This window comes from Drosophila kikkawai, chromosome 3R, assembly GCF_030179895.1.
Source record: "Drosophila kikkawai strain 14028-0561.14 chromosome 3R, DkikHiC1v2, whole genome shotgun sequence".
Classification (NCBI taxonomy): domain Eukaryota; kingdom Metazoa; phylum Arthropoda; class Insecta; order Diptera; family Drosophilidae; genus Drosophila; species Drosophila kikkawai.
The window spans coordinates 20752063-20777966 of NC_091731.1; the positions used below are offsets into that span (position 1 = coordinate 20752063).

The 25904-nt window shown below is 37.5% G+C and overlaps 3 protein-coding genes across 6 annotated transcripts in view; 1 reads left to right on the forward strand and 2 right to left on the reverse strand.

Moving 5' to 3' along the window:
• Nucleotides 1-1138: 1138 nt before the first annotated feature.
• Nucleotides 1139-3219, reverse strand: alphaTub85E (alpha-Tubulin at 85E). The gene is made up of 3 exons (XM_017168145.2): nucleotides 3078-3219; nucleotides 2175-2699; nucleotides 1139-2063 (listed from the first exon to the last, which is right to left on the reverse strand). Exons 1-3 carry the CDS (start codon nucleotides 3078-3080, stop codon nucleotides 1242-1244), a joined length of 1350 nt encoding a protein of 449 aa, XP_017023634.1. The 5' UTR covers nucleotides 3081-3219; the 3' UTR covers nucleotides 1139-1241.
• A 522-nt stretch (nucleotides 3220-3741) lies between these two features.
• Nucleotides 3742-9975, reverse strand: side-VII (sidestep VII). The gene is made up of 16 exons (XM_017167843.3): nucleotides 9749-9975; nucleotides 8912-9041; nucleotides 8480-8688; nucleotides 8262-8372; nucleotides 7717-7923; nucleotides 7475-7626; nucleotides 7274-7418; nucleotides 7081-7211; nucleotides 6864-7023; nucleotides 6553-6723; nucleotides 6366-6488; nucleotides 6167-6300; nucleotides 5929-6103; nucleotides 5596-5873; nucleotides 5282-5479; nucleotides 3742-5163 (listed from the first exon to the last, which is right to left on the reverse strand). The coding sequence occupies exons 1-16, from the start codon at nucleotides 9813-9815 to the stop codon at nucleotides 4732-4734; spliced, it is 2823 nt and encodes a 940-aa protein (XP_017023332.1). The 5' UTR covers nucleotides 9816-9975; the 3' UTR covers nucleotides 3742-4731.
• Nucleotides 9976-15526: 5551 nt separating this feature from the next.
• Nucleotides 15527-25904, forward strand: part of LOC108075602 (aminopeptidase N) — a 33353-nt gene continuing 22975 nt past the window's right edge. For all 4 annotated transcript variants that reach the window (XM_017168129.3, XM_017168132.3, XM_017168131.3 and 1 more), the window contains exons 1-3: nucleotides 15527-15640; nucleotides 16252-16348; nucleotides 24688-25337. In XM_017168129.3, coding sequence (XP_017023618.1) covers nucleotides 25313-25337 — 25 coding nt within the window. In that variant the 5' untranslated portion in view covers nucleotides 15527-15640; nucleotides 16252-16348; nucleotides 24688-25312. The remainder of the gene's footprint in view (nucleotides 15641-16251; nucleotides 16349-24687; nucleotides 25338-25904) is intronic.

Genomic DNA, 25904 nt, shown 5'->3' on the forward strand with positions numbered 1-25904 from the left:
GCAAGGTATTATTTCAAAATAGAAATAACACTCATTTGCTGCAATTAGTTGATATTGTTGATATTAACACTCCGGTTAATTAATTCAGCAGATGATTCGTCTTGGTACATTATGTGATAAATAGATATTGTTAAGCCTGATACTGGCCGTTTCTCAGTCAAGCTTTTTATGTTATTAACCATATTTTGTTTTACTAGCCTTAATTTCCCTCATTTATCTTAAATATATATATTTTCTTGATCGGTATTAGATAAATATTGTTGCATACGGCGATAATATGCCAGGGAAAACCTTGATAAATCGAAGATATATTTCCTGGTCCTCATTGCAAGGTCAGTCCACAGTTCTTCTTATCTTTCTTAATGAATAAACTAAAACGAAATAAAGTAAAGTTCACAGACGAAAGTGTATACACATTATTGCTTACATATGTACATATATATGTAGGTACATATATACATGCATAAGAAGTAACTTACTTAAATTAACTTATAACTTAACACGTAACTTATAATCTTTAACTCTATATTCTTATCCAAGATAGCTTATAATCTTATCCTACAAAGCTTAATACAAATTTTATTGTAAGACTCCCATCCTATGACTAAATCGATACACATACAATTTTGCAGACACGGTGTATGCAAAGTTCTATGTGCATTTACAATTAAATAACATTCACTTGTGATTTCAGAGAATACGTTCTATATTTAATAACAATTAATACACTATAATAAATATTAAAATAAAAGAAAATATGTAGAATGTAATTTTCTGAGCCTCCTCTCAAATGGTACGTCTGTCTGCTACTAAAGAAAATTTCTAAAAACTATGTGTAGACATTTTTGCGCATGCGCTGGGGAACCCGGAAGTAAGCCTATGTCACACTTAACGATTTCAAAATTTAAAAAAAAAATAGAAGGACCCTTAAATTAAAACGTCGTTTTTTCGCAATACATTGTTGAAAATAATTTTCAATAAATTTTGAAAAATCAAAACGTTTAGATATAAGCGTAACGCATTAAAATTATAAAAAAGGAGAATTTAATTTACAGGATTACATATATGGTAAATATAAGAACAAATTTAAAACATATCCCAATAAAAAATATTTAAAATTATTAAAAATACAAATGCTTGTGTTATCATTTTTATTGCTCATATTCATGCTTGTGGATTTGATATACGTAAGGTGAAGTTTAATGTTTATGTAGGTCCTTTCCAAATTCGGAATTCATCACTCAGTATTCCTCATCTTCACCCAGCTCGGTGGTGGAGTCAATGCCCACCTCCTCGTAGTCCTTCTCCAGGGCAGCCAGATCCTCACGGGCCTCGGAGAACTCGCCCTCCTCCATGCCCTCGCCGACGTACCAGTGGACGAAGGCCCGCTTGGCGTACATCAGATCGAACTTATGATCCAGACGGGCCCAGGCCTCGGCAATGGCCGTGGTGTTGGACAGCATGCACACGGCGCGCTGCACCTTGGCCAGATCGCCGCCAGGCACCACGGTGGGTGGCTGGTAGTTGATGCCGACCTTGAAGCCAGTGGGGCACCAGTCTACAAACTGGATGGAGCGCTTCGTCTTGATGGTGGCGATCGCAGCATTGACATCCTTGGGCACGACATCGCCGCGATAGAGCATGCAGCAGGCCATGTACTTTCCGCGACGGGGATCGCACTTCACCATCTGGTTGGCGGGCTCGAAGCACGCGTTGGTGATCTCGGCGACGGTTAATTGCTCGTGGTAGGCCTTCTCGACGGAAATGACGGGCGCATATGTGGCCAGGGGGAAGTGAATGCGTGGGTAGGGCACCAAATTGGTCTGGAACTCGGTGAGATCCACATTCAGGGCGCCATCGAAGCGCAACGAGGCCGTGATGGAGGAAACGATCTGACCAATTAGGCGATTGAGGTTCATGTAGGTGGGTCGCTCGATATCCAAGTTGCGCCGGCAGATGTCATAGATGGCCTCGTTGTCTACCATAAATGCACAGTCCGAGTGCTCCAGCGTGGTGTGGGTGGTTAAGATCGAGTTGTATGGCTCGACCACGGCGGTGGATACCTGAGGCAGGAAACAGGAAGTTACATTTAAAGGGAAGTCTCATCGTGTCTATCTTTTTATTAATCGAAAAATTTAAATCTTGAGTTTTTTATGCACATTCTAATCACTTACTTGTGGAGCTGGATAGATCGAAAACTCCAGCTTAGATTTCTTGCCATAGTCCACGGACAGACGCTCCATCAGCAGAGAGGTGAAGCCAGAGCCAGTGCCTCCGCCAAAGGAATGGAACACCAGGAATCCCTGCAGGCCAGTGCACTGATCGGCCAACTTGCGGATCCTGTCCAGCACCAAATCGACAATTTCCTTGCCAATGGTGTAGTGGCCACGGGCATAGTTATTAGCTGCATCCTCCTTGCCAGTGATCAGCTGTTCGGGATGGAACAGCTGCCTGTAGGTGCCAGTGCGAACCTCATCGACGACCGTGGGCTCCAGATCCACGAACACGGCGCGGGGCACGTGCTTACCAGCTCCGGTCTCGCTAAAGAAGGTGTTGAAGGAGTCATCGCCACCGCCGACGGTCTTATCGGAGGGCATATGGCCATCAGGCTGGATTCCATGCTCCAGGCAATAGAGTTCCCAGCAGGCATTGCCAATCTGGACGCCAGCTTGTCCAATGTGAACCGAAATGCATTCCCTCTAGAATTTTAATTACATATTTATTTAATAAAAATAATTAAGACCTTAAGATGTTCTTTTTTTTGTAGAAGCTTTCAATTAAATCTAAAATCTTTATTGAGAATATCCGGTGGACAAACTTTATAGAACTGTTGACCATCTGTTTTTAATTTATTTTAATTGTGGAATACATCGATATTTAAATTCCACTTTTGCAAGAAACTTGGCTTTCTCAAATTTGAAAATTAAATTCTTTTGAATAATATTAATTCAAAGGATTTTTAAACTTTAATCACCTTCAACCTAATTTTCAGTTAGAGTCCTTTTTTTGATACCTAAAGGACTTTAAGGCACTTTAGTCCCAACTTAAGATTTATTTCCAACATTCACTATCCTTACCATCTTGAGTAAAAAGGCTTTGGCTGATCCTTAAATTTAACACAGAAGATTCAGCGTACGAAAATCCTAGCACTTGTCTGTGATGCGACGGAGCTGGGAGTAAACTAACCCGAAGCTCAGCGATACGCGTTCTTTTATAACCCTCGCAGACGGCAGACGACGATATGTGTTTATGCCATATATGTGGATGTCTAATGAACTGTGCCCGTGTTCATCGACTTAAGTGGTACCGATATACCCACCCAGCCACACATGCTCAAGATGTCACTGTGTTGATCGAGTTTTGGATTCTATTTCATTGTTTATGGGGATAGAATTCTCCCTTTACCCCTCCTATTTGCAGCTGTAATTTAAGGGTAGAGTTGAATGTTGATCATTAACAAGAACCTTGTTTATACTTGGAAGAAAGGATTTTGCTTATACAAAACTAGTGATTCTGCAGGGAAAAACTGAATGCGAAATAATGAGCTAATCCAATTCAAAGACTTTCATTTGATCTGGAATGGTAATTGCACTCACCTTTTATATATTTTAAAAGTAAAAGTATTTCCAATTTGACTAAAACCATTATTTATTTTTAATTTATTTTTATTTATAACTTAGATTTTATAATACTGCTCACAGTAGTTTTACACTAAGTTCCTAATATATATGGTATTTTGTTTTTAAATATAAGTATTATGTAAGTTCGACCAGTATAAAATTAAATATATATTGTGAATTAAATGCCGGCCAGCGTTGTAAAAAAACACTTGGAATTATGTCTCATCTTGCGTTACAATGGATTAGTTCTTTATATTTGAGCGAGTTGTGTTCAGTAGAAGTTTCATCACGAACATTTACAGACACAACTATGGGTATAATCATGAGTGCATTCAAAAAACTGCCTTGGCATCGATCGAGTGTAGCAATTGTTTCATCAAATTACATTTGACTTAACTTCTGTTTGGTTGAATTTGTTTAAAACATACACAAAATTATTTAAGCTTTTAATTGCTAAATTATTCGAGAATCTATTTTCTCCCTTCGGTTGCCCAGCAATAAGGGGATGCAGTTAAAAAGAAGCATCCGGAAGATTCAGTTGGAATTCTTGGATATATAAATATAAACAAAAAATAAAATTAACTTGGTTTTTACAGCGTTTTGAAGCTTGCTAATCTCCACTTTCTTATACAAAAATTTAACTAAACTTGTGGCCGTTCATAATTTTCGCATACATTTCGAATAATATTAAAAAGCCAACATATTCATACTTAAGATTGTTTCTAAAATACACATAAGCAATAACAAGAAAATCAGCTTTAATATCAAACCCAGTCTATAAATTCGTTTGATGTCGGTATATAGGTATGTTCTTTAAAAACTGCAGTACGAGTAGATGCATTGGCCATACTAACTTCCGCTTGACTTGCTCGTTTTAAAACCTATTAGTTATTAATTCATTGAATATTGATTTCGTACAACTTATAATTAACAACGTTAAAAACTATTCATTTGGCCGAACATAATTGATCTCTCCAGAATATTGTTTTGATAATGGGTAATAATAAAGTGGTAAAAAAAGTTTATTCTATTGAGTTGGAAATGCAGAATACTGAAAATATTTAAATCCTAATCACAGGGGCGTGTCGTATACCCTGTGGAATTTCTATAGTCATACGGTGCTGTCGCGCTTTATCATTAATGGAGTTTGGACGGTTACCTCGTCGTCGGAAAGGTTCTGCTCGGCGGAGTGGATGCCATCGCTAGCGATTCCAATGCAGACTCTGCCGCATTGCGATTGGTTCATGTGGTGCAGGGCTATGGTTCTACCGCCACCGTGTGGCTGGGGCAAAACGTTCGATGTCGAGGTCATGGAGCTATTGGACGCCAGCGATGGCGAGGGAGCGTGTCCATGTTGAAGGGTCTGCGACTGGTTGTGGCTATTGACTACTCCCCTTCCCTGCGGAAAGGACAATTGATGAAATGTGGAGGTTGGTCTCGCTCCAGCAATGGTGCAGTTGTAGTTGGGCCACACATTCTGCGATGACTGGCGAGGAAGGGTGCATTGCGATATAGAGTTGGAGTACACGTGGGGCGTTACATTCTGAAAGGATTCAAATAAAGTTAAACCTGGATTATCCTGGATTTTTAAAGAAATTTATAGAGCGTCTAAATGGACTAGTAATTCCTTGTTAAAAGTTTAATTTAATATTTTTACTCACAATTGATATTTCTCCCACCGAACTCTGTGCCTGAGCATGCATTCCGCCGCGCAGAGTGCAGTAACCAATTCCATGAGATGCCCTTAGGGAGATCTCGGCCGCAGTTAAGTGCTGCTGTTCATTTACGAATATTCCCCTGTTGGGGCTGCGGTTGGTCTCGATGGTGGAAATCTGCTGACGTTTCCTGACGCTCTCAACCTAAAATAGTAATAAAATTTAAGAAATTATTTAGAAACATGATATAAAAATTCATTCATTATTGATAGTTGAGTATATTCTTTAGTAAAATATCATCAATTAAGTAATTATTTCACCTGATCATCAGCCTCAACAGTTTCAGGTACCACATCTGGATTTTTCTCATCGCAATCATCCACATCCTTGCTGCCAGAACTTTTGTCGCTTGGCCCCGGCGACTCATCTCTTGATATATTTTCATTCGAGAGCTCCTTTTGTCGCCTCCTCGAGGTGGCTGAACACGGAATTCGCAGGGCCAGGATAATCGCCAGCACAGCGACCAGCACGGCTAGGGTTAAGCCAATTGTAAGTGATACCACTGGTGAAAACAATAGCTCTGCTCGAAGGTTATTAGCTGAAAATTAAAGGAAATTTATTTAAACTTCTTTAGTAAAAATAGTACAACTCACTTTGCTCTGATGTTAGTTGCTTTTCCGGCATACGCAGCATGGCAGCATTGACAATTGCTGGATCAGACCGGCCTTTGGTATTAAATGCGTAAATATTTAGTCTATATATGCTGCCCGGGCTTAGACCTGAAACCGTAAACCTTGGAGTTGTCGATGTGATGTTTGCTTTGATTTCCTTTGATTGAAAAGAACGATTATTTATTTATACTTTTCGTGTGTTTTTTGATAGATAACTCACTTGGGTGTAGGAGTCTAGCAGTTCCAAGTTAAAATTTTGCGGCAATCCGCCATTGAAACCATCACTGCACGTCACGGTTAAAGATGTCATGGATATATTGATTACAGTACAATTATGTACTTTTTCAGGGCGACCTTAATATAAATAATAAATTAAATAAAAAATATATAGTCTTAGTTTAAACTAAAACAATACAAACCAGCAGCAATTATATGGAAGACACAGGGTATTCGCTGTTTGCCAATTTTGTTCGAGGCCAGACATAAGAGGGTTCCATAATCTAATTCGGTAATTGGAGTGTAAGTCACAATGGATGTTGTGCCTGGAATATATAAGCAATCGTTTAAGCATTAACTTAATTAACCTTGTTTAATTTCTTTACTTACCCGAACGAATAATATGATTTGTGGCAACATCTATGCTCTCCGCAGAATTATTAAATGTCCAACTAAACTCAACCTCTCTAGGATTCGCATCAACCGTACACATTACTTTAGCATCTTCCTGCTTCGCTATGCCATATACTTTCTTTTGATTCTGGGCACATGTTGGAGCATCTACAAATAGAAAGAGGAATATATGAGGATAACATCTTAGAAATAATAATGACAGAAAAAAAATAACAAAGGAAACTAAACTTTTCTTATTCAACAAATTCAAGAATAATAGCAAAAAATGTTGTTTTAAGTTAGCTTACACAGAATATTTAAAGCAAATGGAGCACTGATTCCTTCTCCTTCAGCATTAAACCCAACGCAGGAATAATTTCCGGCTGTGGCTCGCGTTACACCTTGTAATACTAAAGAGTGGTTACTTATTATGACGCCTTGGGAAATGTTGTGAGACAGTGGTTGCTCCTGAAAGTAGTCATAAAATATTAAACTTATACAAATTTAGGTACTCCTGGGACTTACATTGTGACGCCATTCAATGCGAAATACATTCGGATGAGCCATTACGAGACAATCAAAGTACACATCAGTTCCCTCCCGCAAAGTACTGGGATCTAGAGATGTTCCTAAGCGAACATATGCTTCGGGGACATCTAAAAGCGAAGTAATCTTGTTAAATAATGTTTGTGCTATAAATTTAATTAAAAGGACATACATTGAATGTCAAGCTTCCAGCCATCTTCCAGAGGCTCGGAGGGTACAGCATGATTGTAAGCCTTACATGACAAATACTTCCCCGCATCTGATTTACTAAGACTTATTGAAAGAGTACTTGTAGTCTGGTTGCCATCGCTTGAAGTCTGAAAGTTAAGTTAAGCATTTATATAAACCACACACAGAGTCCAACAATACTTACCGTCTCGGTAGTCTTTTCAAGTCGAATGCCATTCTGCCACCAAGTAATTACGGCCGGCGGCCTGGAGCCAGCACTTTGACATAAAAGATCGTATCTTCGGCCAGCAGACAGTGGCTGATGAGCGCCCAAAAGTCGGATATTTAAGGGAGCAACTGAAAAAAGGACATTTTATACATTTACAATTCATTCACAATAGTCTCGAGTTAAATAACTTGTGAAATCTAAATTAGTTAGTTGCTTACAATTCATATCAATTTGAACAACGGCCTCCACGATTGGTGCTCGAGGATGGCTCAATGCCCTGCAGGTCAATCTCGAGTTCAGATCTTCCCTTCCCAGCGAAGGCAGAGTAATTTCGCACTCGATAATTTTTCCCCCTGCTAAATGAGCTAATTCGCATGGTATTTCAACACCATCGCGGTACCAACTGATAGTGGGGGTTGGGTAGCCTGAAATTTGAATAAACGTTGGGTATTAGGTTTATAAAGAAATTCTGAAAAAATTGTGAAGCAATATGACACGCTTTTAATGATTATATTTTGCTGTTTGTTCACAATTTAATGCAAAGAAAAATATATTTTTTATAGTTAAGCCAATTACTTATTCTTTAAATTGTCAAAGGGAGTGGCTTAAATTATGTTTCATTAGTGGTAAACTTTTAAGTTTAACTTAACTTTTCTTTTGGAAGTGTAACTAGGTTTTGACGCGGTTTTTTGTAATGTTTTGTTGGCGAACCATAGATTTTAACTATAGTAAACTAATTTAAAAAACTTAATCTTATACTTACCTCCAATGACTTGGCACTTCAATGCCACAATGTCGCCTTCGCTATAGGGTCCCACCACTGTAGACCGCTCCACATTAGCGCTGTCTCGAATTATAACTTGCTTAGGCGGAGCTAAATAAGATTAATAATAATAATAATAATCAAAATTAAACTTTGTCAGTGTCCAAGTTAGAGCATAAATCGCACTCTTAAGAATACTATTATTAAAACCAACTTACATATGACGTTTAACCTGACACGGCTATTTATGGTTTGGGCTTTCAGGAAGTCCACTCTGCATCTATATGTTCCGGAATCAGAAGCTTGCGTGTTTTGAATTGAAAGTTTTCCGGGCTCCTTATCGAATATAAAATAAGCTCTATCTCCAAAGACAGATTCGTCAGACCATCTTTTTGGTGCCTTGGACACTCCGGCTCGTATATCAATACTGGAAAAGTAAGATTTATTTGTAAAGATCTAGGTCAGAAGTGTACACTTATGACTGCACTAGGATTCAATAAATACGAACAAGTTCTAACAGCAATAAAAACCAATAAATTAGAGCCAATTTATAGATATGGGGGCTCCCTTTTGTTTCCAACTCAACACTTGTTCAACTTTGGTTTCTTGCTGGAAATGTTTGAAAGTTTACAAGTTTCTCATTAATTTACCTGTATATGGGGGTACCTTTGTCATCGCGGTACCATAAAACCAGTACAGGTTCATCCCCGTCATAAGTGGTTACATTGCATGGAAGATATATATTTTCACCAACTAGAGATTCAATTTGATGAATTGGTACTGTGAAGGAAAGGAGGGATTAATATTTAATTTATTATTTATTTAATGTGTTTTAAAACAGTGGTTTTACTTTATATTAACACCATAATAAAATTCAGTTTTTAAATCGCTTTACTTCTACTCATACATACATTTTCAAGTACCTCAATATTAATTATTTTTCTAAGATAATAGGTAAACTGAAAAGCAATCTATTAAGCGTTTAAACAAGATAATTTGGCCAAGTGCCCATAACATATCTGGTATTAAACGAATATTCTATCTATCTTCTCCACACTCATTAAAATATTTTTCTATATTTAAGAAAATTGCCCTTAGCAAATAGAAGATAAATTGCCTCTCATAAAACTAAGAAAAGTCCTTCTAAATGTAAGAAAAATACACCTTTCATTTAAAACAAAGTTTCTTCATATTTAGCGCTCTAAAAACAAGATTTTAGGGCTAATTTTGTGAAATGTAATTTTAGTTATCATTATAAATCAAATATTATGATGTTAAATACTTCTATAGATAGATCTCAAAATAAAATACGTCTGATTTGTCTTATCCTTTTTTACCAATATTTATTTTTTTGTACAAAAAGATAAATATAAATGGTAAAATTCATTTTAAAACTCCAGACTTTAGGTCTTTATAAACAATATAGGTTTATTTATGTTTACTTTAGTTTTCATACTAACAATACAATTCTTAAGTAATAGACTTACCATCCTTACTGCCAAAGCTGGTCTCTATAAGTTGAAGTGCCAACATAAATAGTAGCATTACCTCCATGTTGAACACCTTTTCGAATAGTGATTATTCGCCGTTTACATTTAATTTGTGGTTTCCATTCAGAATGACACTCTCGGGGAATTTTACATTCTTAATTGAATAGTAAGTTACATTTTATCAACCGAGTTTTCACGGCAGATGAGCGGACAGGACACTAACACTTGTGTATGTGCGAACACTCAATTATACATATACGTGGGATATAACATTGTATGTATAACACATAGCTTTATGTATTTTGAAGTAGTTGCCTTTGCTACAGGACGCGCATATTTTTGCTTTTCTGTTGAGCACCCTCGTCCTTATGCACTAAAAACTATTTAATTTAATAATCCAGCTTCCATGAATGGTCACAGAGATTTGATTTTATTAAATGTACATACATTTGTATGTGCGTTTGTATTTTCGTCGTATGCACTTGTGTATGTTTGCCAAATTTCCAGGATACACTCTTTTCTACTATTGCTTATTTTTGCATGCGCACATTCACGGATGTCCCCCGGGGGTTTTTAGTTATTGAAATACATTCTGCAACAACGATTTATGCGGATTATTTGAACAAAAAGATAGATGGAAAATCCTGTTCACTGAGGAAAAGTTATATTACTTTTCTAACCGCGATGCGAAACTAACACGTCGAAATTCCATCGCACTACACCTGCAAACCTGGGCTAAAAAGCTCGTCGTCGGCAGGCGCATGCGTATCGAGGAAGCTTTTGATGTAAACATTGCAACTATGACCTTTGTACATGTGTATGTACGTGCATCCGTCCGTCTCGTTGAAATTATCCTTTTTTTTTCTCTCTATAAAATATGAGTAGTAATTTGTCGGCACCGAATCGTAGAGTTTAAATTGGACGCATCCAAGGATGCTCACTAATTATGGTGCTCATCCAATGTGGCAAAGATTTGGGTCTATGTTTTCACTTTTGTATCGCCACAGCCGGAGCCGAGGGTATTTTATTTTAATAACAAGCTTAGACGGCACAGCAGAGACGTGCAAGTCCGACCTTATAATGTACCCGTACATATACAGTGAAAGCTCTCCGGGCGGACAGCTGCCGTTTATGCACCTATTCTCTCGACTTCTCCACTCTCACAGATGAACGTAACGTCTTATCCTTTTTGCCGGACAAAGAAACTAAAACGGTCGAAGTCGGAGTCCGCCCAATGTATCTAGTTTCATTTCAATTGCGAGTACACATATCTGAGAGTTCTCGGGATGGCAGCAGGGTGGGTTCTGAAATGAGAAATAATTGGAACTCATGGTAAAAACAAATTAACAGAGGATGTAATTAAATACAAGATAGTAAATATAATTTAAATAACAAAAAATAACTGAAGTTTAAGGAATACCATTTTACACAATTTAATAAAAGGGTTTTTCGGTAAAAGCTGGAAATCTCATCTTGACCTCTAAGATTAAAACTGAAGGTTTCTTGATTCAACTTAAAAATCAGTTACGTATTAATACAAATATAATCATTTTTCAAGTAAATAAACATTATAGAAAATCGATTAGAGATTATTAAACATTTTTTAAATTTAGAAAATCGTCTATTGATTTTATTACATTTATTATTTAAATTAAAATTATCAGTTCCTTTTGTTAATATTCTTTTTCAAATTTTTGAACGTAAATATTGAATTCACTAATTTTAATTTATTTATATATTTAAAAATATTAAATATTTTTAAATTTGAAACGCAACGTCGCTTATTAACAGAAAGTCTGGCAGCACCCTGTGCGTTGCCAGATTTTTCGTTCTACTCATTTTTGCGTTCATCGATAAAAACTGTTTTACGTAAAATGAATGAAAGTCTGGCGCACAAAACGGTGTAGAATAATTTGAATTAAACATTTCACAAGTAAAAAAGAGTTATTTCTTTATTTTTTTAATTTCCTTAAACTAAAATTAAATTCTTTATTTTAAAATGATTTTGAGCCTTTTAACTGTTTAGACCTACAATTAAAACTATCTAAGCTACCTACTGCAGAAAAGCTTTTCTTTGAATTACCTTAATAGTATTTATAAGGACAATTTAACGACCAAAGTATTATATTAATAAATTTAATAATTGTCTAAAAATTGTATATAGTTGCCAAATTCAAGTTAAGATACTTTTAAAGCCCACAGAACTCTACAAAGAAGAGTATTCCAGCATGCAAATTTCGTTAATCAACTGCAATTAATTCTTAAAAACTAACGATCAATAAAAATTAGGCAATCTGCTGGTGACAAAATAACTGCTGCTCCTCTAAAGTGATTCCCAGGAAAAGCAATCGAAATTAATTGAGGAATTCGCAACAATAAGTTGATGTTCAAGCAGCCCACTTGTGAGATGAGTGGCTTTTATCAATAGCGATATTTTTGCCACTTTTATAGCCACAATTGGCCATGTTTGTTTAGGGGAATTCAGGAAGTGCAGCATGTTCCCACTCCCACCCAAGTGGAGTGGCAAAGTGCTCCTCATCTTCGGCACATGCTGATTAAATGCCCCATAACTGCGCCAGTGGGTCACCCGGTGGGACAATGAATGCCAATTGTTTTATCTCGGACAGAGAGGACGGCTTCAAGAGCACAGCGCACTTGTTAACACAAGCGATTTTCCATGTTTTGTGATATATAAACATACCATATACATATATAGTTAAAGTCGGCTACTGGCTTAAACTATAAAAGAGCTGGAGATTTAAAGAGGTCAAAGTTTTTCTAGGTACTTTTAATAAAATACAATTTTGTTAAAATGTAAATCAGGCTCGATACTTATATACTTATTTATTTCTAATATTTTGAAAGGATAAACAAAAGTTCATCTCCGTAAAAAATATATTTTATAATATATATATATTGTCATATAGTTACTTTTTTAAATATATCTTACTTTTAGTACACTTGTTTCATTATCTATTTTAAAGATAATAAAGGTAACATGAAATATAAGTAGTCTCGGGAATATTACCTCATTGTTGACTCAGTTGTGTCGTTGATGAACGATATTTGTTGAGCGAATATCTCGCTAAATATATAGATGACAATATTGAACTTGCTGCGTATACCGCTAGAAAATGATTCAAAGTCAGAAAATGTGAGACCTTGTAGGCTGCATCATCCACTTTTCAACCTTGCAACTCCATTTCCCTGCCTTTCCGCTTCATGTCCGAAAAGCTAATAATGCGGAGTGTGGGTATTTATGTTTGGGTGACAAACTTGGCTTTGTTTATCTGTTGACTAAACTTTGTTTAGTTGTTGACTAATATTAGCCAGCTGGCCAAATTGAAGCGCTCGGCTTCAGGTCAGTTTCTGTGGTCTTTCCAGCACTTGAAGTTGACTCATTGCCAATGTCATCCCAAACGTGTGTTAGATATATTAATAGCTATGATAAATTAACTTTCTCACTCTCTTTCGGTATCCCAAAAAAAGTTATTAGTCATTGCTGCACAAAAAGAAATTTATAAAAAATTTTAAAAAATTTTAAATATTTCTAAGTTTCTGGAACTAGAAAAATATTACTAGGAACTATATTCTGTATATATAAGTTTTCTTCAATGTTAAATAAAATAAAGATACATTAAACTAATATCCTGTAAGTGTATGCTTATGAGGAGACCTACAATTGCTCTCATATTACTCGTTAAGTATACGCCACATTGACCTTCCCGCAGATAGAAATCTAGGCAGACCGAAAATTGTCTAGGTCATGACATCCAGCTGCAGTGGATATATATATATATATATAAAGAGATACTCAAACCCATATCAATTACCAGCGTAGAACAACAAACTACGTAGCTACAATGACAATGTGGAAAACTCACATAAAAACTTGATACCATAAAACTATGCGCAGTCATTGTGGCGCCTCCACCGCCAGAAATTCCCATATAGCCGGCTGGCTGCCAAGGGCCACCGCCGCCGAAAAGAACGTGGCCAAAAACAACCCCTTGGGACTGGCTCAGGAATACTAGTATTTGTCGGTCGAGCATTCAACTTCACAAGAATTGCGTCACTGGCGGATGGCCGGAATTAAATCAATAGGGACAACTCCCACGCGGAGCGTTAAACTGGAGCAGCCCAAGAGCTCCAGGACCTGGAGAATTTGCATTTTCGTGGCCCACACAATAAACAGAGAGTGGTCAGTCTGGAATTTAGGTCGGCTTTGGGGTCTTCGGAAAAGGATTGCAAGGACATTTCAAAGGCGGGCGAGCATAACTCAACGGGGTTTTCGTTTCCGCTTTAGTTTCTTGCTTTCTATTCCATAATTTTTTTTTATTAATTAATTGGCTCTGGCGTCTGGCATGAATTATGGCGCTTTTTCGGACAACACCTAGAAACCTTGGGAGAAATTAAGGCCAGGATATGGCTAGTCTTTTTTTTATTGGTCTCTCGAATAACTCTGAATTATTTATTGCTTCGTTGAGGGCAGTGCAGTCAGGTTATTGATGAACCGCTTAAGTGCTTGGGAAAGGAACAGGACATGGCTAATATCCCCTGAAAAATGTAACTAGATTGAAGTTGGAGAGCTTGCTGTCATCCTCTGACCATTTCCGACTTTATAAATTTACAGTTTGGCTGAGTCACTCTGGGCTTTTGGATTTGAAGTCATTGATATTCTGCGGCTGTGTCATGATTGGTCAAAAAATATGGGAGGAAACAGTTGTTTAGATCATTTGCGTACAATTACGAATGGTCCTATAGAGAAGTCTGACTCATCCACATATGGTTTATCCCATAAGATTTATTGTATATTTTTTGTATTGGTTTTTAAAAATATTTGTGAATTTTAATGGAGGCTTGTTCTAGAATTGATGACTTAAGTTTGATTATTTTTTAACAATATACTAATTAAGGCGAGACAACAACTCAATAAAAATATTTATAGATCATATTTAATAGATTAAATAAAAAGACAAAATGCATATTTTCTTCACCATAAAGTAATTTATTTTATTTATATTTTTAGGATTCTTATACAAAGGTAATTTGGTGGTTTTTAACAGTTCCATCAGACTGATAACAAGGTTGTGACACCCATAACAACCGGTGGCAACTTGTTTGAGTTGTTCGTCTAAACAGCTGATCCAACCGAAACTTGCCAAAAGATAGCACATTTCGGTTTGTTGCCGGCTTTTATTGGTTGCAATACAGTTCAAAAATAAAGAATAGAGAAGTTAATCCGACATTTTAAAGTAGTAATTAGCTTAATTTATTTTAATTTATATTAAAAGAAATGACTTTAAACGAATTTATTGATTTAAATGAGTTGAAATTGGTAATATTTATGTATAGAATAATAATCGGCAATATCTATACTTGTAGAACCAATGAGTGTTGCTCAACATGTTCCTAGAAACATTTTCCTGAGCTACACTTATAGATAAAGATACATCCAGGATTATCTTACTATAAAAATTGATATTTGATACAGAATAAAAAAGGCAGAAAGACAAGTAATATAAAAAAGAACATTTACCCGGACCAGTTAAATCCCTGATACCCCTTAAGCCACACTTATTACACTCCAAATCATACTGACAACATAAGATAGATTCATAGATAGATTCATAGATTCAGTGTTGATTGTATCTTTCTCCCTTAGCTTTGTCCCAGTGTATCGTCCAACTCATGCGAGTTCGCTGGCAATCTACCCGCTCGGCGGCCGCGTTAAAGCATTCGCTTTCAATATTGAACGACAGTCCGCTGTTTGCTTCGAAACGGGAAGGTTGTCGTGAGATCTCGCTCGTGAAATTGAAATGAATTGAGTCGTTGAGTGGCAAAGCGCTTTTTGGCCAACAGCGATTGTTATAACGCTTATTTGATTAAGTACGCGAGTTTCGTTATATATGTAGTTTTTTTTATTTATATTTGTTATCTCGAGAAGTGCGTGTGCGTTGTCGTTTACGTTTGTTGTTGTTTGGCTGAGTGGGCGATTTTCGTGGGCGTTTTGTAGATTTTTTGTTGTTGCCGTTGTTTGCCATTTAGAACACAATTTTCAGCGTTGGCTAAAAACTAGTTAGGCATAAAAAAAAAATAATAACGCACAACGTGACTAGCGTTGTGTGGTATTAACAAAATTTCAATTTCTTTCATAGGCAAAACAGAAATAACAAAAGACCGGCAAATCTAAATTTAAAAACGACAAAAATTACAACAAAACGAGAAAAACAAATATGCATGCCTCTGACATTGCCCATGACGGCCAGGCAACAACAACAACAATAAAAAAAAGCCACATCGATTTGCATTTGTTTCAACTTTGCTCTAATCAAAATCAGACACTCACACGCACCTCGCTATCAACAATCAAAGTGTAACGGGCGCTGTAAAGTTTCGTAAACTCAAACCACAAAAAAAAAAATTCATAAAAAATACAACAATTTAAATGTTCCACAAAATGTAAATGTTCAAATTTCTTGTTTCATTTTGGAAAACAGCTTGAACAAATCGGGTTGCAAAGCCAAAATAACAACAACGAAAAAATTAAAGAAAACCACTTAAAATCGGTGTGCCAGACAAGTGGAAAAATCCGAGGTGAGTTTGGCAATCGTTTGAATTGATTTTATTTTTTGGGGAAAGAATCGAAAATTGACCCACTGCATCCGACCGGGCAATTATTGATTTTGCAGGCGTGTATGTCCTTCGGAGGTGAATGCAATGCCGGTCGGTCCCGAGAAAACTCCACGACGACAGCAACAGCAGCTGAAAAGCCCAAGGACGCTGCCTGCTGCAGTGCTTGAACTTTTCACCTCCCCATCTTCCTACTCACACACCCCTCCCAAAAAAAAAAAAAACAGCTGTGAAATCCTCTCTTGTGCTGCGCCGGCAATGCTTTTCCGCTTTTCCATGTTGCAACCATGCTTGCTTGCTTTCAATTTCAATGCAACGCCGAACAAGTGGCAGCAGGTTCTCTCTTAGCCGGCACGTGGGCGGTTTTTTTGCCTTGCCAAGGAGGGGTTGTGGGTGTCCAGGCCTGCTTGTTGGGCTCCCAGTGAGTGAATAGTTGGTGTGGGTCTACTTGTAGTGAACATATTAAATATTCAGGCAGAAAAACTGGCACAGTAGTGGAATAATTGAATTACTGAAAAGTTCTAGTCTTCCTTTAAAGGAGAAATATTATTTTAGTTGAAAGATAATAAAGTTAATAATTTATTAATAATATATGGGAATAGTTTCATTATTTTTAAATAATAAGAAATAATGGGGAAGCAGGTGGGTTACTTTTTAAACAAATTGTAAACCCCTGTTCTTAGTGTTGTTTTTAGTATATTTAATTTGAACCTAAACATTTTTCTGTTATTACTTTATTAAACCAGATTTTTCCTGTGTAATCCATAAAACCCAATTAGCATATAGGCCCCCGAGCAAGTATGTCGCTACTCCATATGGCAACTAAAGCTTCTGCAAGTAGGCTTCAATCTGCTCTATTTACACCAAGCCCACTCGATAAATTTTGCCTTTGTTAATTTCGCGCCGCTTTGCGCTGCATTTTTCCCATTAATTAAGTTTCAATGGTGTCCATTCAGGCGGCAATCCAGTACAGTGGGCACTATTAGAGGAACCTCAACCTCAACTAGTTGTGGCTTTTTGTACCGAGTTCACGCTCATTTTAATTTAACACTAGAGCGATTTTGTCGGCCTGCTTATCAGATATATCTGCCAGAGGCTTTCTAGTTAGATGAAGGTCCTTCGATAAGCCCACAATGTTGGGGAGTGTGCCAAAAAAGACTATGACTTAAAAATTACAGCCGAGGGGCTTGCTGTATCCGGGCCTTTGTAATGCAAGCAGAGGGGTTCCCTTATCTCAATATTTGATTTTCATTTGGGCATGAGCTCATCAGCGGCTGCAGATTTTGTTTCGCACTCAGGTAGTGTAACCAAAAAAAAAAAGATCAAGTTCCCTATGTGATTTAAGTTACCCTCCGGCAAAGACACCCTTTCCCCTCGGCGGCATTGATTTCACATTACAAAGCGACCCCTTTTTTGGCGCGTGTTTTCAATTTATTTTAGTGGAATTGCCCTTCGATTGCCTGGTTTCTTCCGTTGAAATAATTGTTCCTTATGCTTTTTTAACCCTTCTTGATTGTTATTGTGTGATTTATAAATTTTTTTCCCCCTCTTTTCTATGGCTGCATTTGGGCTGTGGGGGGGAAGAAATTTGCATAATTGCATTTGCTTTTCATATAGGGCGTCTCGCCGCTTTTCACTCTAATTTCAGGCCATATTTTCACCTTAACCACCCATGGAGTTTCAGTCGATTGCAGCATTTTGTGGTTTCCCGTGGCTTTTCATTTGTTTTCCCCCCTAGGCTTGGATTCGGTTTACCTTTTTTGTGTGGTTTCACTTTGGTTGTTGGCACCTTGTTGGGATTTAAGGGCCATTATGACAAGGGAAGGATGAGAAAGTCCCGGTTGTTAGTATCCCTTTACCAGGATTACCTGGTTTTTTGCAGAGATAGGTAGAGAAAGGGGATAAGGGAATGGAGTTTTAGTTGGCTATCTCTTGCCTCTTTCAAGCAATTTTTATTGACTCTACACAGGAAAAATCTACTATTGTTTAGATATTTAATAGAAATATGATAGATTTTGTTAACAAAATATTTTCAAAAATTTTTGCAGAGGTTTACTATATGTTTATAGACACCTCCAACTTCCCCTTAAAATAAAATGTATATTACTTTATTCTATACCCTTTTTTTCTCCGTGTATTTGATAGTAATTTTATTGCACAATTCACGCGTAATGTTTGTATTTTGTCTGGGTTCAGCCCCCTTTCGGAAAAGTGTTGCTAGTTCCATGAGTCACTTGATAAGAACAAATGATAATTGTGGCGCTGCAGCAACAGAAAAATAACAACAATTAACCCAAGCAGCAACAATTTTAGTGTTCAGCAGAGTACATTAGAGAAATATGTAAAATAGCAAAAGAGAACCAGAACTATTTCAAGTGCAAAGTGAGAAAAATAATACACACACCTCGCCCACCTAATTTTCAGTGGCTGCTCGAGGTGGTGATGTGGTGAAATTTCCTGAGCCGCTCGACATTTGTTTTTCACTCTCACTGGCAGCACTCTCTCCCTGCCTGGCTTTTATTCAAAAAAATTCATAAAGCATTCTATATGCAATATCAAACAAACACGCCAGCCTGCCAGCTGTAGAAAAGGCATAAAAATTTTAAAATTTTTGTTGCCACCTTCAAGGTCACCAAATATCGTTAAAATGCCTGTTGTCGGTGGCATTTGTTTGCCATTAAGCTATAAGTAGCAGGCAGTTCTCTATATAAACGGACTGCAGTGTTTCCAAGAGCATGAAACTGAAAAATAAAAATAAAAGAGAAAAATATAGGTGAACGAAAAAATTTCATTCATGCGACTCACATGATTGATAAGCAGCCACCGTGCGCACTGATAAACAATTTTGACTAATTCTCTTTGACTTTGCCCCAGCGTTATGAATATTAATAGTCCGGTGGCGGTGACGTCAGGCTATATAGCCTAGTGCATTTGACAGATGACGAAACGGAAAGCGCAAGTCAGATCAAATGCAAATGGGAGAACAGGCCCTGAATGAAGATGAATGGGCCGAGTGATTGGAAAGGGCACGAGTTTACACATATTTAGACACTACGAAAAAATAGCTAAAGAATGTCATATTGGTTAAAGAAAAGATCTGTGCAATTTCAGGCTACAATTATTCAAGAAAAGTTGTCCAGTTTTTATTAGTTTTTTCTTAAACGAAATAAGCCCTTAAAGAAATTATTAAAACTGTATTTTAATTTATAAAAATATTTATTTGAGGTCGACAAATATTTCTTATGAATGTTTCCAATGAATATATATTTTTAAAATTTTCAAAAACATTTCAATTATTCCATTAAATACTTTAATTAGTTTCCAAAAACTACAGGCCTCTAAAAATATTCTGACATTGATTGCAGCTTTGACATAAAAATAAGCCAAATTATTTTTCCTAAAAACAACAAAATATTTATTTTATGAAGCAGAGACAAACACACACCATCAAAAAAGGGCGAGCTATGAAAATATTCATATGTTTACGGTATAATCATAAATGAGGCGGCAGTTTTTCCATTTACCAACGAAAGGCTGACAACTTGGGCCGTCACAAGCGTTTGACATTTTCATTTGACTTTGTCAGCGGCGGAAAATGAAAATAGCCACAACCACCTGCAGCTCACAGGGCGTAACTAATTTAACACACCAAACACACACACAGGGGGAGGATGGTATGTTTGGACTGCACTGCGTTACGTTTTGTTATTAGTTTGTTTGGAGTTCTTTTTTTTTTGTGGAATTTTTCTTATATATAGTATGTGTTTTTTTTTTGCGGCCCTATCAACCCAACTCCATCGCAAGGGTCAAAAGCTCAGCAAACGAGGAGAACATGCAATGGCGTTAAATTTTAATGCGTGCTGCGGAATTATGACAGAGGGTTTTGGGCGACCCAAGAGGTTGCGTTGCTGCAGTTGTGGGTGTGTTTTCTATACTCATTGGCCAGTCACGCAATGCAGCCTGTTTTCCGCCTCAAGTTTGTCAAGATAGCGACCAGAATTCGTTGGCATAATACGCAGAAGGAGAGGACAATGCCGCCGACGGCTTATAGTTTACACAGAAGAAAGAATGACATCAACTTAGGAGCGAGCTACCTTATCTAAGCGGCGACATCGCAATTTATTAGATTGTATGCTCTTAAGTTTATCGTCTAAATTAAATATTTTTGTAATATCGTGTAATTGTTAAGTGGAGCCAAAGATAGCGGCTGGCGAAAATGATCTCAGCAAAGGCAAGAGGAAGGTTGCTCTAGGTGTAAATTAATAGCGTTCATGGTGGAAAATTATCTTTGCTGTTGATCTTGGGGAGATTTTGAGATAACTAACTAAAGATAATTAGATAAAATAAATGGGAAATGTAAGGAATAAATCCCAAGTGATCTCAATGTTTGCCCCGAGTATCATTTTCGATATCAATACACAAGTATTGGATACCCAAAGACCGAAAGCTCCCATAACCTTGAAATGATACGAGACCCACTGACCAGCTTACGTCACTTTCGGCCAACAACAAGCCAAGCATTTAATGTCCGGCTCCGCATAAACCCCACACCCGCCCACCGGGGCCAAACAAGTGACAACGACGAATGTCACCGAGACTTTTGACGTTGAATGAACACGAAATTGGAGCGCACGCTTCGGTGTGCGATAAAGCCCGAAAAAAAGTAAAATAAAATAGATATGAAAACGAATTCGGATGATTTACTGCACCTTCGATAGTGCCAATGGCCCACTCATCAGATCACCCATTAAAAATAGCCAAGCGAAAACACACCGCAGAAAGCGGAAAAAGCATTGAAGAAAACTAAGAAAGAAAAACAGCGAATGGAACTAGAAGGAATCAAACAAATATTTCTGAACAAATAAACGGACATCAAATTAGAATCTAGAATCCCGCATTTGGCGGAGGCCAACATGTGGCGAAGGTAACACCCGCGGCCAAGTTTAGAAAAAGTGCTAAAACTGTTTATTGGCTAATTTGAATGACCAAAAATGTGCGAATGTTTGTTCAATTAAAATGCCATTCCACATAGTTTCGGGTTATACAAGAAGAATCGAATTTATTTATACACTTTCTTACTTCTTGAGAACAATGAGGAATAGTTTTAAAATTACTATTTAATTTAAAATCTTTTATTGGTAATTATTACTATCCAATGAGTCAGTTCTTATTTTCGCACTCCGTTAAATTATAAAGGCATATTTTCATATAAGAAAATGTTTTCCATATTTTGTTAAAAAACACTTTAATTAGAATTATTTCCTTATTGAAATAAATCAAATTTGGCAAGTGTTGTGGAAGTACTTATTTCCACCTCTTAATAAACACTTTGTCGGCAAGTGCCAAATTAATTTTACCAATTTTCATCACGTATTTAATTAATGTCTATCGGAAGAACATGTAATTTCATTAAGGCACTCGCTTAGTTTTTTCAATATGCTATAACTATATATACTTTATAGAATTGTTTGCGGCTGCGAGTGCGTCGAACTTTCCGTGAGTCAGAGGGGACTTGTGATGTAATTGTGTTTTTATGAGCAATCGTAACGCAAATGCTCATGTTAAGCATACGACACGTGCACCGCAATTGCTTATTAGCAATTTGGCGCCAAGTTTTGGCCATATCAAGTTTGTCTTCTTTGTAGTTTTTGCCCCTGAGAAATATGATTGATTTGCTGCTGAAATATAGTATAGTCGCTGTGGGAGGCTGGCGCTGACCCAGTTTCGTTATTTACTTTCAATAATATCTATGAATATATTCGCCTGACAAAAGAGAACCAAAAATAAGCGCAGATCTGCTCTGGACCAGTGTTGTTTTTTGTGAATTTTTGTTGTTGTTGTTTTTGTTGAGTAAATTACTTATTTATATTATTCAGCACAGAAGCACCGTCAAAAGGCGACAGCAACAACGATGACGTAGTCGGTTTTGAGAACAAAATGGAATGAAAACAAAACAAAAAAGTAGTGCTATTAATTTTGATATATCCCCTTGGCTATGGTATTGTTTGGTGGTCTCACTTAATTGGTTTTTTTCGCTCAGCCCAATGATCCGTCATCAGCGTTTATGGTACGTATACGTAATATTGCATTCGCCAAGTGCAGTGCTCCCCCGCATTTTGTGGGCGTTTTGTAACGCTGGGAAATAATAATAATACCGACAGAATGGTTATTTCGAGAGCCGTAAAGATAGATACATTATTAAGTGCTCACATGCCTCACATGAGTAATAATTTGCATATCTAATTCGCGTTTGTTAACCTGCCACAGAGACAATTGACAGAAGCCTAAAGTGTATGTCTGACGGTCATTGTTTTTAAAAGAGACCCGACACATAATTCTGAGAAACTATTAAGTAATTAGTCAGAGATCTTGACTTTGGTAAATAATTCTTTAGGGGGGCTTACCAAGTGTGAAGTCGGAAAGTCGGGTTTACCCAAATTTGTGCAGATTTTGCTGTCACATTTTAATGGCCAGCGTAACATGGGGTCAATGCTGGCCCCCACTCCTCCCAGCTCAACCCTTGTCATTGTCACACGACAAATAATAATAATAAAAAAAGAAGAGAATACCCCAAGACAATTACATAATTACCAAGTTGTGCGTTGACAATTAACTCGACACTCCAAGTCGCTTTCCCTGCTCTTGATTGATGACACTCGCTGCGAATTAAGAACAATTTGGCTGCATCGTGTCCTTAACGTTCAATATTTACACTCGTTAAGCAATAAACGTATTGAATCCCAATTGATCCAATTTCCATCTTCTCCCAATGAGGGCTGAACAGCGAAGGCTGTTCACAGATTTAACTCAATAAAAGTCGATTTAAAATGCATAATGTGGTCGCTAATTGTTACAACAAACCACAAATACCCAATACGAAGAAGGGGTTGGGTTGGCTTGTTTTGGGGAAGTGCGGGTCATACCGGGTTCAATGATTATTAATCAAATGCCAGTTTAATTATGCGACTTGTTAGAGACACAGCACAGACACACACTAAACACCACTCGTGTAATCGCTCAGGGCCCCTCGTTTGACGCTTCCCCCGGAGGTCCGCGGTCTGCGGCTTCAATTAAAATTCGTTCCGCCGATCAAATTGATCTTGCCAAGCTAGCTGCTCTCCAAAAATGAAAGTTTACGAGTCTGTCTTTTTTTGGCATTAAGCACTGAGAAAAAAAGTTTAAAAGGATTTGATCAGACAGAACACAATTCAATTATTTTGAATATTACAAAGGTTTAGGCTTAGGCTCTTGATATACGTTTAATTTTATTTCTGAATTCTCGTTTTGAAGGTTTTATTCTCAGTGTATCAGTATAACCTCTGGTTATGGCATTGTCTGTTCTTGGCGCCCAATCGAATGTCAAGTATGAATCCATTGACGACAAGGCAGACCATTTCTTTTGATGGCCCTTCATCGTGACAATTCTCAGCTCTCTCTCTCTCTCTCCCTCTGTCTCTCTGCCTTTTTATTACTTAATATTTTTTTATATTCTTTTTTTGGTAAAGTATTTTGATTGGGACTCCCTCCAGTTGGTGGCGAGCTTTTATCGGGTGCGGTTCTCCTCAGACTTTGAGTTCGCCTTTTGCATTCTCATTTTGTTTACGATTTCGCATGGATATCCACATCAAGTAAAGATATTCCGGCGATATTCGATATTCGGTTCTCCGCTTTTCGGATTCGGTTCGCTTTTTGGCATTGAACTTGCGGCTTAATCATTGTCAAAACACACAGACAGTCAGCCACACACGATCGCCTATGAAAACAAGCGCTGGCGAATGCATTCGATAAACACATTTAGTCTTCATGTTTCTGTTTATTTTTCGCTGCTCGTATTTGCATTATAAATTAGTTTTCAATTTACGAGGCAAACATTGACAAAGTGACATCATGAATTGTACCCCAGTGGCAAATTTTTATGATTTTTTTGTTTGGGAAAAGTAAACAACTGAAAGCAAAAGTAAAGCTGGGAATCCGTGGGCGCCGACCATGCAGATGCGTGAAATATTTCAAGGGGAAGGGTAATTGAGCGAATAACGAAACGGAAATGAAGGAACTAAATGTTCCAAGACCAAATGATTTGCATGGCTATTTTTAGAGGAATGAAATGTGGGATTTTGAAAAGATAAATGAGAGTATTAGGCGAGTGTCAAGGTGCATGAGGGGCCTGAGGTTCAGCTTCCACGCCCCCAAATTGATTGTGATTTACTTGCTTTGACCCGGGGGTCACCATTAATCTCTGGTCAATTTTGATGAAGAACATTCACTAATGTTTTTGTTTGTCTTCTTCCGGCAACTCCTTTCAGGCTTTTAAGAGAAGGCCAAACCCAAAAATCGCGCAGCAGCCAGGGACCTATGCAAATTCTGGAGAAATCTCAACTGTGCAGCTGGAGCTGGAGCTGCTAGATACAACTGGCAGATAGATTGCTCGGAGAGCACATTTCCGCACTCGGTGGGACAGTGGGACGAGTCTGTTTGTTTACTGCACCGAGAACCCACCGAGAAGAACCACACAATGCCCGGCCACTTGCATGCCATCGATCTCTGAGAGGCTCCAGTCCTCCACCTCCTCCTCTGGATTCTCCTCTTGCAATATTTGGAGAGCACTGCAGCCGTTGCTGGTGGTGCAATCGCCAGATAAATTCTAATAAATAGCCAGACAACAGCATACTTGGCATACAAATAAATAAGAATCGAAGAACGCAAGAACGCGGAAAGCGGAACGAACGCACATTGCAACAGTTTCGGATTGAAAATTCAAATTCACCCGAGGTGTGGAGTGCATTGGCCAGACCAAATCGGGCCATAATCCCCCCACAACACCTCCTCCCGGACTTCTTATTTTTCGAGGCAACATAGACGTAGGTCGCGGCCAAAGTGTTCCAAGGCAGAGGCAGAGGCAACCGGAGCGAGGTGTACACCTTTGGCACCATGGAGGGCGGTTACGTCAACGAAGGTGAGTTGTAATTACATTTTAATTCGAGGAATGCCTTTCTTTGATGTAGTTTTTATAGTGATTTTTAATTTAGATTTTTAGGGCCTGGAAATAAGTGCACTTATGGTACTTTAAGGCCTATTCCTTAATATCTTTTTAAGTTGAAAAATACTTTATACTCTATAGAAATTAGGATACTTTTCTTCTTTCTTGGTTGACTTCCACAAATTCTTATAATTCACTTACAGAATTCAAGTAATTTGATTTGCTTGGCTGCCTTTATTTCATCGGCTAATTATTCATAGCCACCCACCGACCACTGCTTATACCTAAGATATATCCATTTGATATACAGAAACTTACATCACGACTATTTCGACAATAAATACAAGTATTTTCTCATACATTCTATGGCTTTTGGTCTCTCACCTACAATACCTAAAAATATTTCAAACACACAATGGCATAAAACATTCATTCAACAAAATACTCTGACATGTGTTCGAGCTGAATATATTTGACTTTGAATTCGAATTTTTAAAAAAATGTTGCACATGCACAGTGACAACGAAAAGATATCTGCAATTT

Excerpts from the sequence above, each read along its gene's own strand:
- alphaTub85E (XM_017168145.2), bottom strand. Across the intron at positions 2,064-2,174 it reads CGATCTATCCAGCTCCACAA|GTATCCACCGCCGTGGTCGA; the intron begins GTAAGTGATTAG and ends TTCCTGCCTCAG.
- side-VII (XM_017167843.3), bottom strand. The coding sequence starts at position 9,815 with ATGGAGGTAATGCTACTATTTATGTTGGCACTTCAACTTATAGAGACC. Across the intron at positions 5,874-5,928 it reads GCAACTAACATCAGAGCAAA|CTAATAACCTTCGAGCAGAG; the intron begins GTGAGTTGTACT and ends TTTAATTTTCAG. Across the intron at positions 5,480-5,595 it reads CTGTTGAGGCTGATGATCAG|GTTGAGAGCGTCAGGAAACG; the intron begins GTGAAATAATTA and ends TTACTATTTTAG.